This window comes from Cherax quadricarinatus, chromosome 7, assembly GCF_038502225.1.
Source record: "Cherax quadricarinatus isolate ZL_2023a chromosome 7, ASM3850222v1, whole genome shotgun sequence".
In the NCBI taxonomy this organism is placed as follows: Eukaryota; Metazoa; Arthropoda; class Malacostraca; order Decapoda; family Parastacidae; genus Cherax; species Cherax quadricarinatus.
The window spans coordinates 65,100,059-65,117,524 of NC_091298.1; the positions used below are offsets into that span (position 1 = coordinate 65,100,059).

General features: G+C 47.1%; 1 protein-coding gene across 10 annotated transcripts in view; it reads right to left on the minus strand.

Moving 5' to 3' along the window:
- Positions 1-17,466, minus strand: part of Obsc (Obscurin) — a gene marked incomplete at its 5' end in the record, with an annotated part of 440,143 nt that overhangs the window by 296,621 nt on the left and 126,056 nt on the right. For all 10 annotated transcript variants that reach the window (XM_070082639.1, XM_070082647.1, XM_070082643.1 and 7 more), the window contains 2 exon segments: positions 7,049-7,144; positions 15,008-15,077. In XM_070082639.1, coding sequence (XP_069938740.1) covers positions 7,049-7,144; positions 15,008-15,077 — 166 coding nt within the window.

Genomic DNA, 17,466 nt, shown 5'->3' on the forward strand with positions numbered 1-17,466 from the left:
TAACCCATGTAGAGTCTAGAACTGTGTCGGCACCATCTTCAGTAGGAGAGCCAGCTGTTTCTAGATATAAACTAGCACCATCTTCAGTAGCAACAGCACCAGGTGTTTCTAGATCCACGTCAGCACCATCCTAAGCAACAGCACCAGAAACAGCAACACAACCAGCTGTAACACTGTGGTGTTCCACACTTGTATTCCTTCCTCACCTGAGTTATTCTACATTCGTATTCCAGGCACACCTGTTCCATATTGCCCAAGTGTTTCATCCCACACCTGTACCGTTGTGCACGTGTGTTTCTTGTCCTGCCTCTCCCACTCCTTCCCTTTATCAACTCTGGCTGCATCAATTCTGGTAATATCTCCGGCAAGATATTACCAGATATTACCAGGTATGCTCCTGCATACCTGGTAATATCTCCAGCAAGAATATTTTTTTGTGTTGCTGTCAATAAATACTGATGTAATACCCTCCCACCGTATTTAGTTTTGCATGCAAGTCGAGAGTGTGAGACTGTGTGTAAGAATGTACGCGTGTGTGTAAGCCTTAAGAATGCGATGTTTCAGCGTGTGTAAGAGTTTAAAAGTATAAGTAAGTATGAAAGAAGGCTACCATTCCTGATGCTGTAGCTGCTACTGATGCTGCTACTGCTGTTGTCGTTGTTTTGTTGCTATTGTTACTTCTGCTGCAGTTACTGCTATTGTTACTTCTGCTGCAGTTACTGCTACTGTTACTGCTACAGTTGCTGTTACTTAAAAATAACAGCAAAAATTTATGCCACTAATACGAAGCATTGATAACCATCATGTCTCTCACCTCCTCTTGAGTTACACCTCCAGTAATCTCTCTATCTCCCTCCCGTCTCCTACATCTCCTCGAAGTATCTCTCTGAAGCATCTGTCTAGTCCCAACATCCCGTCTGAGGTGCGTCATCTCAGCAAATTAATAATACAGGTAAGTGAGCCACCGCCACATTCCTTTTGTTTACAATAACATCCCATTGCTGCCACAAGTGCAATGACTTGACTATCACCTGTACGAGGGTCATTAAGGTTGAATATCACCTGCACGAGGGTCATTAAGGTTGAATATCACCTGCACGAGGGTCATTAAGGTTGAATATCACCTGCACGAGGGTCATTAAGGTTGAATATCACCTGCACGAGGGTCATTAAGGTTGAATATCACCTGCACAAGGGTCATTATGGTTGAATATCACCTGCACGATGGTCATTAAGGTTGAATATCACCTGCACGAGGGTCATTAAGGTTGAATATCACCTGCACGAGGGTCATTAAGGTTGAATATCACATGCACGAGGGTCATTAAGGTTGAATATCACCTGCACGAGGGTCATTAAGGTTGAATATCACCTGCACGAGGGTCATTAAGGTTGAATATCACCTACATGAGGGTCATTAAGGCTACATATCACCTGCACGAGGGTCATTAAGGCTACATATCACCTGCACGAGGGTCATTAAGGCTACAGGTTACCTGTGCATACCAGTCAAGAATACTCTAACACCTAAAATAGAGAATAAACAGACTCTCAAAGGCATATACACGGAGATATATCCGCATCTCAGTGTATATACACTGCCACATCTGCCTCCACAAGTAGTGGCAGAAGTGGCACTAGTGCCAGAGCCAAAAATATCTGAAAATCACTGAGGTTGGAGCTTCCATTGCGTCTATATTTACAACTGTGCTAATGCAGCCTTGCCCTTCCAAGAACGGTGATCTAGGTTAATGTTAAATACCGAGTTAAATTAGGGGAGAGATATGGATCAGTATAGGTGACAGGGAAGAGACTAGGTTCACCTAACTGAGGTGAGTAGGTGAAGCTTTGAGTGGACCAGAGGACAGGTATGTAAACCTGACTTACGAACCAGTTGTGTTCCAGGTGTATCGACTTGCAAACAGACTGTCTGTACAGGAAACAACGATACAAAGGCTGGTCATATTTCAGACATGTTTTGGGTATTTTTACCTCGTAGTGTTTTCAGAGTGCCAGATGGTCAGACTTATATTTTAGTGCCAGATGGTCAGACTGATATTATAGTGCCAGATGGTCAGACTTATATTTTAGTGCCAGATGGTCAGACTGATATTAGAGTGCCAGATGGTCAGACTGATATTAGAGGGCCAGATGGTCAGACTGATATTAGAGTGCCAGATGGTCAGACTGATATTAGAGTGCCAGATGGTCAGACTGATATTAGAGTGCCAGATGGTGAGACTGATATTAGAGTGCCAGATGGTCACACTGATATTAGAGTGCCAGATGGTCAGACTGATATTAGAGGGCCAGATGGTCAGACTGATATTAGAGTGCCAGATGGTCAGACTGATATTAGAGTGCCAGACGGTCAGACTGATATTAGAGTGCCAGATGGTCAGACTGATATTAGAGTGCCAGATGGTCAGACTGATATTATAGTGCCAGATGGTCAGACTGATATTATAGTGCCAGATGGTCACACTGATATTAGAGTGCCAGATGGTCAGACTGATATTAGAGTGCCAGATGGTGAGACTGATATTAGAGTGCCAGATGGTGAGACTGATATTAGAGTGCCAGATGGTCAGACTGATATTAGAGTGCCAGATGGTCAGACTGATATTAGAGTGCCAGATGGTCAGACTGATATTAGAGTGCCAGATGGTCAGACTGATATTAGAGTGCCAGATGGTCAGACTGATATTAGAGTGCCAGATGGTGAGATTGATATTAGAGTGCCAGATGGTCACACTGATATCAGACACACACTACACACACACCGCACATCAATCAGATAACTGCTGCAGCATACGGGCGCCTGGCAAACCTACGGATAGCGTTCCGATACCTCAGTAAGGATTCGTTTAAGACTCTGTATACCATTTACGTCAGGCCCATACTGGAGTATGCAGCACCAGTTTGGAATCCACACCTAGTCAAGCACGTCAAGAAATTAGAGAAAGTGCAAAGGTTTGCAACAAGACTAGTCCCAGAGCTACGGGGATTATCCTACGAAGAAAGGTTGAGGGAAATCGGCCTGACGACACTGGAGGCCAGGAGGGTCAGGGGAGACATGATAACGACATATAAAATACTGCGCGGAATAGACAAGGTGGACAAAGACGGGATGTTCCAGAGAAGGGACACAGACACAAGAGGTCACAATTGGAAGTTGAAGACTCAGATGAATCAAAGGGATGTTAGGAAGTATTTCTTCAGTCATAGAGTAGTCAGGCCGTGGAATAGCCTAGAAAGTGACGTAGTGGAGGCGGGAACCATACATAGTTTTAAGGCGAGGTATGATAGAGCTCATGGGGCAGGGAGAGAGAGGACCTAGTAGCAATCAGCGAAGAGGCGGGGCCAGGAGCTGTGACTCGACCCCTGCAACCACAAATAGGTGAGTACAAATAGGTGAGCACACACACACACACACACACACACACACACACACACACACACACACACACACACACAACACACACACACACACACACACACACACACACACACACACACACACACAACACACACACACACACACACACAACACACACAACACACACACACAACACACACACACACACACACACACACACACACACGTGTAAACTCCACGAGTCACAGGTGAATTATTACCTGGAGACATTAAAAGGCAGACTTGACCCTGACCAAAATACACACCTTATGTGACTGCCAGATCCACCATTACGACTTACGTTCACACCCACGCGTACACACAGCCAGGCCACGCACACGCACACACACACACTCTCACATCCATACACACACACACACACACACACACACACATTCAAACATACAATCAATCAAAAGATCCCTCCATACATGGAGAAGCTAATATAACTCACTACTTTTCGGAAAAAGTGACAGAGGAATAATTCCTTGAACCTTCAACAAATACAGGTAATTAGGTAAGACACATATGCAACAGTTAGGTATCTTTATTTCGAAACGTTTCGCCTACACAGTAGGCTTCTTCAGTCGAGTACAGAAAAGTTGATAGAAGCAGAAGATACTTGAAGACGATGTAATCAGTCCATCACCCTTAAAGTTTTGAGGTGGTCAGTCCCTCAGTCTGGAGAAGAGCATTGTTCCATGGTATGAAACAATATGGACTGATTACATCGTCTTCAAGTATCTTCTGCTTCTATCAACTTTTCTGTACTCGACTGAAGAAGCCTACTGTGTAGGTGAAACGTTTCGAAATAAAGATACCTAACTGTTGCATATGTGTCTTACATAACAACCTTTCGGTATTTTATACCATTTTAATGTTCAAATACAGGTAATAATGAAACTCGTACGATTACAGATATATTACTCCCCAGACGCTACTACATAACAAGAAGGAAGAGAATAAAACGAGGCAGGAAATCAGTAAAACTCTGATATAGAAAAAAAACTAATTGAGATTTGGAGAAATATAAATTTACGAAACACAATGAATTCTCAGCCTATGAGGTAGGCAGTTTAAGACGTTATTCCAGGCCCTTAGGACAGACTGGTTGAGAGTCACGGCCTTTTTCTCTGGAGTTATTAATGGCCAATAGATCCATTTCATGCTGGAGAACAATAATCCATTTTGGGTTATTTTGATGACTCGAAAAAAGGTGAATTTTTTTATGATATTGACGATGGTGGCCAGAAATCTAGCCTGCTGTATAAGCGGGGCCCTACAATAGCCAGGAACTTAACCTGCTGTATAAGCGGGGCCCTACAATAGCCAGGAACTTAACCTGCTGTATAAGCGGGGCCCTACAGTAGCCAGGAACTTAACCTGCTGTATAAGCGGGGCCCTACAATAGCCAGGAACTTAACCTGCTGTATAAGCGGGGCCCTACAATAGCCAGGAACTTAACCTGCTGTATAAGCGGGGCCCTACAGTAGCCAGGAACTTAACCTGCTGTATAAGCGGGGCCCTACAGTAGCCAGGAACTTAACCTGCTTTATAAGCGGGGCCCTACAGTAGCCCTAACCTGCTGTATAAGCGGGGCCCTACAGTAGCCAGGAACTTAACCTGCTGTATAAGCAGGGCCCTACAGTAGCCAGGAACTTAACCTGCTGTATAAGCGGGGCCCTACAGTAGCCCTAACCTGCTGTATAAGCGGGGCCCTACAGTAGCCAGGAACCTAACCTGCTGTATAAGCGGGGCCCTACAGTAGCCAGGAACTTAACCTGCTGTATAAGCGGGGCCCTACAGTAGCCCTAACCTGCTGTATAAGCGGGGCCCTACAATAGCCAGGAACCTAACCTGCTGTATAAGCGGGGCCCTACAGTAACCAGGAACCTAACCTGCTGTATAAGCGGGGCCCTACAGTAACCAGGAACCTAACCTGCTGTATAAGCGGGGCCCTACAGTAACCAGGAACCTAACCTGCTGTATAAGCGGGGCCCTACAGTAACCAGGAACCTAACCTGCTGTATAAGCGGGGCCCTACAGTTGCCAGGAACCTAATGTGCTGTATAAACAGGGCCCTACAGTACCCAGGAACCAAACCTGCTGCATAAGCGGGCCCTACAGTACCCAGGAACCAAACCTGTTGCATAAGCGGGCCCTACAGTACACAGGAACCTAACCTGCTGTATAAGTGGGCCCTACAGGAGCCAGGAGCCTAACCTGCTGTATAAGCTGGGCCCTCCTGTATTTCTCTCAGGGTATATATACACTGAAAAATGTATTACTGTCAGGGTATATACACTGAGAAGTGTATTACTGTCAGGGTATATACACTGAGAAGTGTATTACTGTCAGGGTATATACACTGAGAGTTTAATTCAGTGGTTCCCAAACTGGGGGTAAATTACCCCCTGGGGGTAATTTAACCATTTTTGGGGGGTAATGGAGGGGTGACAGAAAAAAAGTTATGAATTCTGAAAATGAAGAAAACAATGCGGTACCCGGTATGAGGATTATTGTTAACTTTGTCTTAGTATATAAAGTTGTAAAGTAAACCTATTATAAGTAAGTAATAAAGTTAAACCAAATAACAATAAACATCAAAAACTAATATACAGTATTAGAAAAGAAGAAATATATAGCTAAGTGTGTGGAAACCCAAAAGTATTTTGACAAGTATGCTTCAGGACAAAAGTCACTCAGTAGCCCAGATCGACCTGTCCAGTACGCGTCACTCACTTCCTGAGGCTGCCTCTATTTCACACTGTCAGTTTATCTGTGAGCATCAGCCGAGGTAGACATAAGCTGGTATGTATGTGTACTGCCCTGTGCAGTATATAGTTAGCATTTACCCACTGTTACTCTGAATTTGTAGCTATTATTAATTTTATATATAATGTATGTGTGGTTCTTACGTTTTCAATGGTTTTGCTAGGATTAGCAGAGTATGCGAGGCTGTATACGTTCACAGTTAGCCATATATATCAATAATAACAACATTTTGTGAAAGGGGTAACATGCTTTATGTGGCATGTTAAATTGGGTAACAAGCTGAAAAAGTTTGGGAACCACTGGTATAATTTGATCCCTATTTTGCATGGATCAAAGTATTCTTGTCTGCTGGTGAGGTGACCGAGCAATCTTCACCACCCTCGTGTAGTTGATAGTCTTCAAACCCCTTAACCAACCAACCAAGCTCTTTACATTTCACTGAGTAGTTGTGTTTATCTTACATTATGACAGCTTCCAATCATCCCCTGCTTGCACCGACGCTATGCTAGGTGCCAGCACCGACGCTATGCTAGGTGCCAGCACCGACGCTATGCTAGGTGCCAGCACCGTCGCTGCCACCCTCAACATCCTCAAAATCATAATCATAATAATCATAACCTTCATAATCATAATTATCATCGTCAACACAAAAAAATATGAGGTCATCCCAAGCTGTCACTTACCCTTGTAGGTTTAGTGCTTAGTTTTGAATGTAGTAGTAATAATAATAGTAATAATTATGGTAGTAGTAATAATAATAATGATAATAATAATAATAATAATAATAATAATAATAATAATAATAATAATAATAATAATAATAATAACAATAACAGAAATGGTACTTGTACTCACCTCGAAGTACTCCTTGACGGGGATGTTGTTGTCAAGAAACTCCTGGGCCAGTGGTTCATTGCTACAGTACTCGGCATGTTTGTCGAAGTCTCTCTCCTGTGAGGGATAGGACGAGCTGGTTAGTGGCTAGCCGGTGCAGCTGGACAGCCAGAGATAGTGCCTAGCTGGTGCTACTGGATAGTCAGAGATAGTGGCTAGATGGTGCAGAATGGTAGTCAGAGATAGTGGCTAGATGGTGCAACTGGATAGTCAGAGATAGTGGCTAGCTGGTGCAGCTGGATAGTCAGAGATAGTTCCTAGATGGTGAAGAATGATATAGGGGCTAGTTGGTGCACCTGGATAACCAGAGATAGTGGCTAGCTGGTGCAGCTGGATAGCCAGAGACAGTGGCTAGATGGTGTAGCTGGATAACCAGAGATAGTGGCTAGCTGGTGCAGCTGGATAGCCAGAGAGAGTGGCTAGATGGTGCAGCTGGACAGCCAGAGATAGTGGCAATTTGTTGTAGAATAGTGACTATTGCTGGATTGCTAGCAGGAGATAGCTGCCGGCTAGTGCAAATGGGTAGATCCACAGCTAATCCGCAAGCTGGAAACTGGAAATCAGACAACATTTCGGTCCGTACTGAACCATTATCAGATCCGTAATGGACGGAAAATCTTGCTTAGTTTCCATTCTTAATTTGTGGATCAAACTGTGAAATGTTGCAGCCAGGATAATGTTTCTAGCACAGTACAAGACTGTCAGTCCGTCCAGGGTGAGGCTGATAGTAGGTGAAGATGACAGAAGAGGATGAAAGAAGATGATAAAAAGGAATGAGGTAGACAGAAAGGGAAGGTTAATGAGAGGGAGAGAGAGAAATACCCTCATAAAAAAACCGACACACACACACATACACAAACAAAAACAAACACACACACACACACACACACACACACACACACACATACACAAACAAAAACAAACACACACACACACATACACAAACAAAAACAAACACACACACACATACACAAACAAAAACAAACACACACACATACACAAACAAAAACAAACACACACACACATACACAAACAAAAACAAACACACACACATACACAAACAAAAACAAACACACACACACATACACAAACAAAAACAAACACACACACACACACACACACACACACACACACACACACACACACACACATACACAAACAAAAACAAACACACACACACACATACACAAACAAAAACAAACACACACACACACATACACAAACAAAAACAAACACACACACATACACAAACAAAAACAAACACACACACATACACAAACAAAAACAAACACACACATACACAAACAAAAACAAACACACACACACACACACACACACATACACAAACAAAAACAAACACACACACACACATACACAAACAAAAACAAACACACACACATACACAAACAAAAACAAACACACACACACATACACAAACAAAAACAAACACACACACACATACACAAACAAAAACAAACACACACACACATACACAAACAAAAACAAACACACACATACACAAACAAAAACAAACACACACACACACACACACACACACACACACACACACACATACACAAACAAAAACAAACACACACACACATACACAAACAAAAACAAACACATACACACACATACACAAACAAAAACAAACACACACACACATACACAAACAAAAACAAACACACACATATACACAAACAAAAACAAACACACACACACACACACATACACAAACAAAAACAAACACACACACACATACACAAACAAAAACAAACACACACACACACACATACACAAACAAAAACAAACACACACACACATACACAAACAAAAACAAACACACACACACACATACACAAACAAAAACAAACACACACACATACACAAACAAAAACAAACACACACACACACACACACACACACACACAATACCCATGACAACCAAACTACACAATAAAACACCCACACATACAAACACACACCAAACTTCCTCTCGTCACTGGACAAGCACTTGATCCACCAAACACACAATCTAATTCCACTAATTCCCAGGGTAATTCCGTATCTCTGTCCAGCTGATGAAACATGGAAAGAAATCAGCTGTTCTTATTTATGTAAACAAAAATCAGCTGGTCTCATCTGATATTTATCAGGCAGCCCTCTCTCTCTCTCTCTTTTTTTTTTTTTTTTTTTTTTTTTTTTTTTTTTTTTTTTTTTACACAGGGTTTGACAAGGTTAAGGATCCCTAGCTTTATTGACAGCTATTTACAGGTTAAGGATTCCTAACTTTATTGGCAAGCTAAGAGCTGTTACCTACATCAGCTCATTTGAAAGCATTTTTATTGTTATGAGACATACAAGTACGGGACAGGATGAAGTTGGAGCCATCTGTGGGCCAGCATTTTCATTTGATCAACTGACTTTATCTCGTTGACATCATTATGCTGTACGAATGTGTTCCATACTCGAGTCATCCTGGGTATGTAAGATCTCAGATGGAGTGATGTTCTGGAGAAGGGTACAGCCAGAGTGAAGTTGCTGCTTTCTGCCCGTCTTGTGGCATAAAAGCTTGTTTCACGCTGTCCTCGAAGTGGATCCAAGTGTGGTATTTTGACAATATTGGCCTTGTACATAACAGTAAGGCCACCCACATCCCTATGTTGAAGGCTCTGCTGAAATGACAGATCTATCCAGGATGGGTCCAGGCGAGAGATGAGACGTCTTGCTCTGTTCTCTACTCTGTCAAGCAGTCGCAGATGAGAGGGGGGGGCAGGCAAACCAAGAAAGTGGAGCATACTCAAGGTGTGAGCGTACTTGTGCCTCGTACAGGATCTTGCAACCCCTACTGTCAAGCAGATGGGAGATACAAGTGCTGTAAGCTTCCTGGCTGCCTTGTTTGCAAGATTTACAACATGGTTCTTCATGGTTAGATTGGAGTCAAATTTCACCCCAAGGATATCAACTTCTTCTCCAGGTGCCAACATCCTCCCATTCATCCTTACTACTGCACCAACATTACCATCATGGTGCCTAGAGACGATCATCATTTGTGTTTTCTCTCTCTCTCTCTCTCTCTCTCTCTCTCTCTCTCTCTCTCTCTCAACAGACTGTGAACGGAAGTAAAATGAATAATTATACATAGCAGAGTGCATATCTTGCCAATCAGAGAACATCTGCGTGACGTAATACTAGACACAGCCAATCAGAGAGCGTCTGTGTGACGTAATACTAGACACAGCCAATCAGAGAACATCTGCGTGACGTAATACTAGACAAAGCCAATCAGAGAGCGTCTGTGTGACGTAATACTAGACACAGCCAATCAGAGAGCATCTGCGTGACGTAATACTAGACACAGCCAATCAGACAACATCTACGTAACCTTACCACTCAACACAACCAGCTACCAAACAGCTAAACATTGAGGCGTCAGACAACGCTCACAACTGCTCACTCAATCGTCGAAAGACGTAAAAAAATTTTTTAGCGCATTTTTCCATATTTCTTAATATTTTTCATATTTAAAAAAAATCTGAAAAATCCATATAAAAAATATTACTAATATTATCATACAGACAATCAGAGTGGTTGTGAAGTGAGGTCTGACTGGTCTGGTTGTGAAGTGAGGTCTGACTGGTCTGGTTGTGAAGTGAGGTCTGACTGGTCTGGTTGTGAAGTGAGGTCTGACTGGTCTGGTTGTGAAGTGAGGTCTGACTGGTCTGGTTGTGAAGTGAGACCTGACTGGTGTGGCTGTCAAGTGAGACCTGACTGGTGTGGCTGTCAAGTGAGACCTGACTGGTGTGGCTGTCAAGTGAGACCTGACTGGTGTGGCTGTCAAGTGAGACCTGACTGGTGTGGCTGTCAAGTGAGACCTGACTGGTGTGGCTGTCAAGTGAGTCCTGATTGGTGTGGCTGTCAAGTGAGACCTGACTGGTGTGGCTGTCAAGTGAGACCTGACTGGTGTGGCTGTCAAGTGAGACCTGACTGGTGTGGCTGTCAAGTGAGACCTGACTGTTGTGGCTGTGAAGTGAGTCCTGACTGGAGTGGCTGTCAAGTGAGACCTGACTGGTGTGGCTGTCAAGTGAGACCTGACTGGTGTGGCTGTGAAGTGAGACCTGACTGGTGTGGCTGTCAAGTGAGACCTGACTGGTGTGGCTGTCAAGTGAGACCTGACTGGTGTGGCTGTGAAGTGAGTCCTGATTGGTGTGGCTGTGAAGTGAGACCTGACTGGTGTGGCTGTCAAGTGAGACCTGACTGTTGTGGCTGTGAAGTGAGTCCTGACTGGTGTGGCTGTCAAGTGAGACCTGACTGGTGTGGCTGTCAAGTGAGACCTGACTGGTGTGGCTGTCAAGTGAGACCTGACTGGTGTGGCTCTCAAGTGAGACCTGACTGTTGTGGCTGTGAAGTGAGTCCTGACTGGTGTGGCTGTCAAGTGAGACCTGACTGGTGTGGCTGTCAAGTGAGACCTGACTGGTGTGGCTGTCAAGTGAGACCTGACTGTTGTGGCTGTGAAGTGAGTCCTGACTGGTGTGGCTGTCAAGTGAGACCTGACTGGTGTGGCTGTGAAGTGAGTCCTGATTGGTGTGGCTGTCAAGTGAGTCCTGATTGGTGTGGCTGTGAAGTGAGACCTGACTGGTGTGGCTGTCAAGTGAGAGCTGACTGGTGTGACTGTCAAGTGAGACCTGACTGGTGTGGCTCTCAAGTGAGACCTGACTGGTGTGGCTGTGAAGTGAGTCCTGACTGGTGTGGCTGTCAAGTGAGACCTGACTGTTGTGGCTGTGAAGTGAGTCCTGATTGGTGTGGCTGTGAAGTGAGACCTGACTGTTGTGGCTGTGAAGTGAGTCCTGATTGGTGTGGCTGTCAAGTGAGACCTGACTGGTGTGGCTGTCAAGTGAGACCTGACTGGTGTGGCTGTCAAGTGAGACCTGACTGGTGTGGCTGTCAAGTGAGACCTGACTGTTGTGGCTGTCAAGTGAGAGCTGACTGGTGTGGCTGTCAAGTGAGTCCTGACTGGTGTGGCTGTCAAGTGAGACCTGACTGGTGTGGCTGTCAAGTGAAACCTGACTGGTGTGGCTCTCAAGTGAGACCTGACAGGTGTGGCTGTGAAGTGAGTCCTGATTGGTGTGGCTGTGAAGTGAGACCTGACTGGTGTGGCTGTCAAGTGAGACCTGACTGTTGTGGCTGCGAAGTGAGTCCTGACTGGTGTGGCTGTCAAATGAGACCTGACTGGTGTGGCTGTGAAGTGAGACCTGATTGGTGTGGCTGTGAAGTGAGTCCTGACTGGTGTGGCTGTCAAATGAGACCTGACTGTTGTGGCTGTGAAGTGAGTCCTGACTGGTGTGGCTGTCAAATGAGACCTGACTGGTGTGGCTGTGAAGTGAGTCCTGATTGGTGTGGCTGTGAAGTGAGAGCTGACTGGTGTGGCTGTGAAGTGAGACCTGACTGGTGTGGCTGTCAAGTGAAACCTGACTGGTGTGGCTGTCAAGTGAGACCTGACTGGTGTGGCTGTCAAGTGAGACCTGACTGGTGTGGCTGTCAAGTGAGCCCTGACTGGTGTGGCTGTGAAGTGAGACCTGACTGTTGTGGTTGTGAAGTGAGAGCTGACTGGTGTGGCTGTTAAGTGAGACCTGACTGGTGTGGCTGTCAAGTGAGACCTGACTGTTGTGGTTGTGAAGTGAGAGCTGACTGGTGTGGCTGTGAAGTGAGAGCTGACTGGTGTGGCTGTCAAGTGAGAGCTGACTGTTGTGGCTGTCAAGTGAGAGCTGACTGTTGTGGCTGTCAAGTGAGAGCTGACTGTTGTGGCTGTCAAGTGAGAGCTGACTGTTGTGGGTGTCAAGTGAGAGCTGACTGGTGTGGCTGTCAAGTGAGACCTTACTGGTGTGGGTGTCAAGTGAGACCTGACTGTTGTGGTTGTGAAGTGAGAGCTGACTGGTGTGGCTGTGAAGTGAGAGCTGACTGGTGTGGCTGTCAAGTGAGAGCTGACTGTTGTGGCTGTCAAGTGAGAGCTGACTGTTGTGGCTGTCAAGTGAGAGCTGACTGTTGTGGCTGTCAAGTGAGAGCTGACTGTTGTGGGTGTCAAGTGAGAGCTGACTGGTGTGGGTGTCAAGTGAGAGCTGACTGGTGTGGCTGTCAAGTGAGAGCTGACTGGTGTGGCTGTCAAGTGAGACCTGACTGTTGTGGGTGTCAGGTGAGAGCTGACTGTTGTGGGTGTCAGGTGAGAGCTGACTGGTGTGGCTGTCAAGTGAGAGCTGACTGTTGTGGCTGTCAAGTGGGACCTGACTGGTGTGGCTGTCAAGTGAGAGCTGACTGGTGTGGGTGTCAAGTGAGAGCTGACTGGTGTGGCTGTCAAGTGAGAGCTGACTGTTGTGGCTGTCAAGTGAGAGCTGACTGTTGTGGCTGTCAAGTGAGAGCTGACTGGTGTGGCTGTCAAGTGAGAGCTGACTGTTGTGGCTGTCAAGTGAGAGCTGACTGTTGTGGGTGTCAAGTGAGAGCTGACTGTTGTGGCTGTCAAGTGAGAGCTGACTGTTGTGGGTGTCAAGTGAGAGCTGACTGGTGTGGCTGTCAAGTGAGAGCTGACTGTTGTGGCTGTCAAGTGAGAGCTGACTGTTGTGGCTGTCAAGTGAGAGCTGACTGTTGTGGGTGTCAAGTGAGAGCTGACTGTTGTGGCTGTCAAGTGAGAGGTGACTGTTGTGGGTGTCAAGTGAGAGCTGACTGGTGTGGCTGTCAAGTGAGAGCTGACTGTTGTGGCTGTCAAGTGAGAGCTGACTGTTGTGGGTGTCAAGTGAGAGCTGACTGTTGTGGCTGTCAAGTGAGAGGTGACTGTTGTGGGTGTCAAGTGAGAGCTGACTGGTGTGGCTGTCAAGTGAGACCTGACTGGTGTGGCTGTCAAGTGAGACCTGACTGGTGTGGCTGTCAAGTGAGAGCTGACTGGTGTGGCTGTCAAGTGAGACCTGACTGGTGTGGCTGTCAAGTGAGACCTGACTGGTGTGGCTGTGAAGTGAGACCTGACTGGTGTGGCTGTCAAGTGAGACCTGACTGGTGTGGCTGTGAAGTGAGACCTGACTGGTGTGGCTGTCAAGTGAGACCTGACTGGTGTGGCTGTCAAGTGAGAGCTGACTGTTGTGGCTGTCAAGTGAGACCTGACTGGTGTGGCTGTCAAGTGAAAGCTGACTGTTGTGGGTGTCAAGTGAGAGCTGACTGTTGTGGGTGTCAAGTGAGAGCTGACTGGTGTGGGTGTCAAGTGAGACCTGACTGTTGTGGGTGTCAAGTGAGAGCTGACTGGTGTGGGTGTCAAGTGAGAGCTGACTGGTGTGGGTGTCAAGTGAGAGCTGACTGGTGTGGGTGTCAAGTGAGAGCTGACTGGTGTGGGTGTCAAGTGAGAGCTGACTGGTGTGGGTGTCAAGTGAGAGGTGACTGGCGTGGGTGTCAAGTGAGAGGTGACTGGTGTGGGTGTCAAGTGAGAGGTGACTGGTGTGGGTGTCAAGTGAGAGGTGACTGGCGTGGGTGTCAAGTGAGAGGTGACTGGTGTGGGTGTCAAGTGAGAGGTGACTGGTGTGGGTGTCAAGTGAGAGGTGACTGGCGTGGGTGTCAAGTGAGAGCTGACTGGTGTGGGTGTCAAGTGAGAGCTGACTGGTGTGGGTGTCAAGTGAGAGGTGACTGGTGTGGGTGTCAAGTGAGAGGTGACTGGCGTGGGTGTCAAGTGAGAGGTGACTGGCGTGGGTGTCAAGTGAGAGCTGACTGGCGTGGGTGTCAAGTGAGAGCTGACTGGTGTGGGTGTCAAGTGAGAGGTGACTGGTGTGGGTGTCAAGTGAGAGGTGACTGGTGTGGGTGTCAAGTGAGAGGTGACTGGCGTGGGTGTCAAGTGAGAGGTGACTGGTGTGGGTGTCAAGTGAGAGGTGACTGGTGTGGATCACTCACCAGTCTGAGGAAGGTCCTGCCAATCATGGTGGGCACTTCTGAGTGGTATTTCACACCCTCGATCAACACACTGAAACATAACAACAATAACAAATAAAAATCCCATAATTCAGATATAACACAATTCTGAAATGAGATAAAAAAATCATACGAAGAATTATTGAATAAAAGTTGAAAAAAAAAATAAAATAAAAAAAAATATACAGAATATAAGACAAGATATTAAATAAAATAATTAGTAACACATAAGAAATGACACCATTAAATATATATTATATATACATTGTAATATAAAATAATATAAATATGTCAGGAGGAACTATAAAAATTCTCAGAGTATATACACTGAGAATTGAGTATAAGTGTAGCGTCGATTCTAGTGATCGCTGGACTGCGTTTAGTGCGTCAGCTGTTAGCCAAGTGATGGTGCCTAAGTGCACTGTGCCTCACTGCTACGAGCCCCATGTGGGCAGCTGTGAGGTCACGGTCAGCATCACAGCTGCTGGTTCTGCCGCCACGACCGCAGTCACCATGTCAGGCCCAGGAGAGCCTCCTAAACGAGTATTGGAATGTGCAGAAGAGTCGGAGGACTACGTGGGGCAGATGGAAGCTCCCACCAAGAAAGCCAAGGACGCTGTATCTGCCGACCTGCACACTAGTTCAGACGGCAGCTGCTACCCATGGAGACCATTGGTAAGGACGGGACCCTCAGAGCACTGCCCCATCAGTGCACACATACAGCTCCCCCAAATGGACATAGGGGTCATGAGAGGCAACCAGGATGCTGTGGCACTCCTCAACTGGCGGGAATGGGGCCATACCAGGTATCCACCCCAGTAACGTCGGCTACCACGGAGGATGGGGAATGGCTGACTCCGCATGGAAGAAAGAATTCCCGCTCTGCTCGGGCACAAGCAACCAGGGCCTTCAACAAATTCAAGGTTCCCGATTACGGGTTTGTGAGGTATCTGGAGAGCATACCTCGCCTCAAATTCCGCTGCGAGTTCACTCTCAGGAACGAGGTTCTGGTCATTCCTCAAGACGAGGATTCATACGAGGTATTAAAGAAGCTGGCTATGTCACATCCCAGCATGGTGGAACTGGTTGCTTAGGAGAAGGTCTACAAGGGGGTGCTCATGCACGTCCCTGTGCCCCTCCCGTTGGACCCCATTTGGAAGTGCCCAATATTTCAAGGCAGAGCGACTCACTGCCAAGGTGAACAAGGTGTCCACCCGGCAGGCGCTGATACGCCACAAAGGACCACTCCCCACGCACTTGGACCTTGGGGTCTGAGGTAAGTTCAAGACCCGGTTGTACCTGTCGGGCCCACTGCAATGCTTCAACTGTCAGGGGTTCAATCACACTGCAGCCACCTGCCAGCGAGGGAAGAAGTGTGGAGTGTGAGCAAGGCACACGACTCAAAGGACTGCATTGCACTTCTCAAACAACCGACCAGCGGGGCCTCTCGGCCGGAGCCCAAGTGTGCCAACTGCTCCAAGAGGCACCATGCCTGGAACCAAAGCTGTCCTGTGATGGTGCAGCACTGGCAGCAAGTGCTTCACTGGAACGGCCTAGCACCCACGGCAACGCCCAACGTCAGAACCACCGAGTAAACAGTCGGCATGAGCTCCGACCGCAGCACCACGGATGCCACAGATGGGCAATACCAGCGAGTTCCCAGCACTGGGCTCCCAGCAGTGGCATTATGGGGCAGTCACTGGCTTGCAGCAGCACGGCCAAAAGCGGGGCCAGACCGCGAGATGGCCGAGGAGACAAAATCACTGGGAAACGCGGCCACAGGCCAGGAACACTGCCCAGCAGGCCTCTGCCGGGCACCGGCATGGCACACCATCCCACCGGCAGGCCTCTTCCCGAGGGCAGGCCCCTCCTACGAATGGACAGAGTCCGGCAGCGGCTCCCCACCAGGAGACCCAGAAGCCCACGGCCACTCTTGTCACTCAGGCCGGGTCCAGGGTGTACCCAGCTTATGCGGCTGCAGTGTCGACAGCCACCCAAACATACCCACTGACCCAATCCCGACACGAAGAGCCGTCCGACCCCACACCTACAGAGGTAATGGTGGACTCATTTCCAGTTCGACTGAAGAAAACCATCGAGGTCATCTCACAGCTTCTCTCTCGCCTGCTGCCATCGGCAGAGGACAGGGGTGCCTGCAGAAGCTCCTGCCATGGATGCTAGGCGTGGTCCTACTGGACAGGAAGGGCTCAATGGAACTTCAAGACATCATCCAGGAGTACTTCCAGTCCGTGATGGAGGAGACCCCAGAGTCACCAACAACGGAAGACGACGAGTCCCAGGCAGAGATGGAATCAGAGGGCCACCTCTCCAGCCGTTGAAGATCCTCCAGTGGACAGGAGGCATTTACCAAACCACTACATCAACCACAGCCATGCATCCCGGGATTCTCGGCTTACCTTCAGCGCCTGGAAGGCACCGGC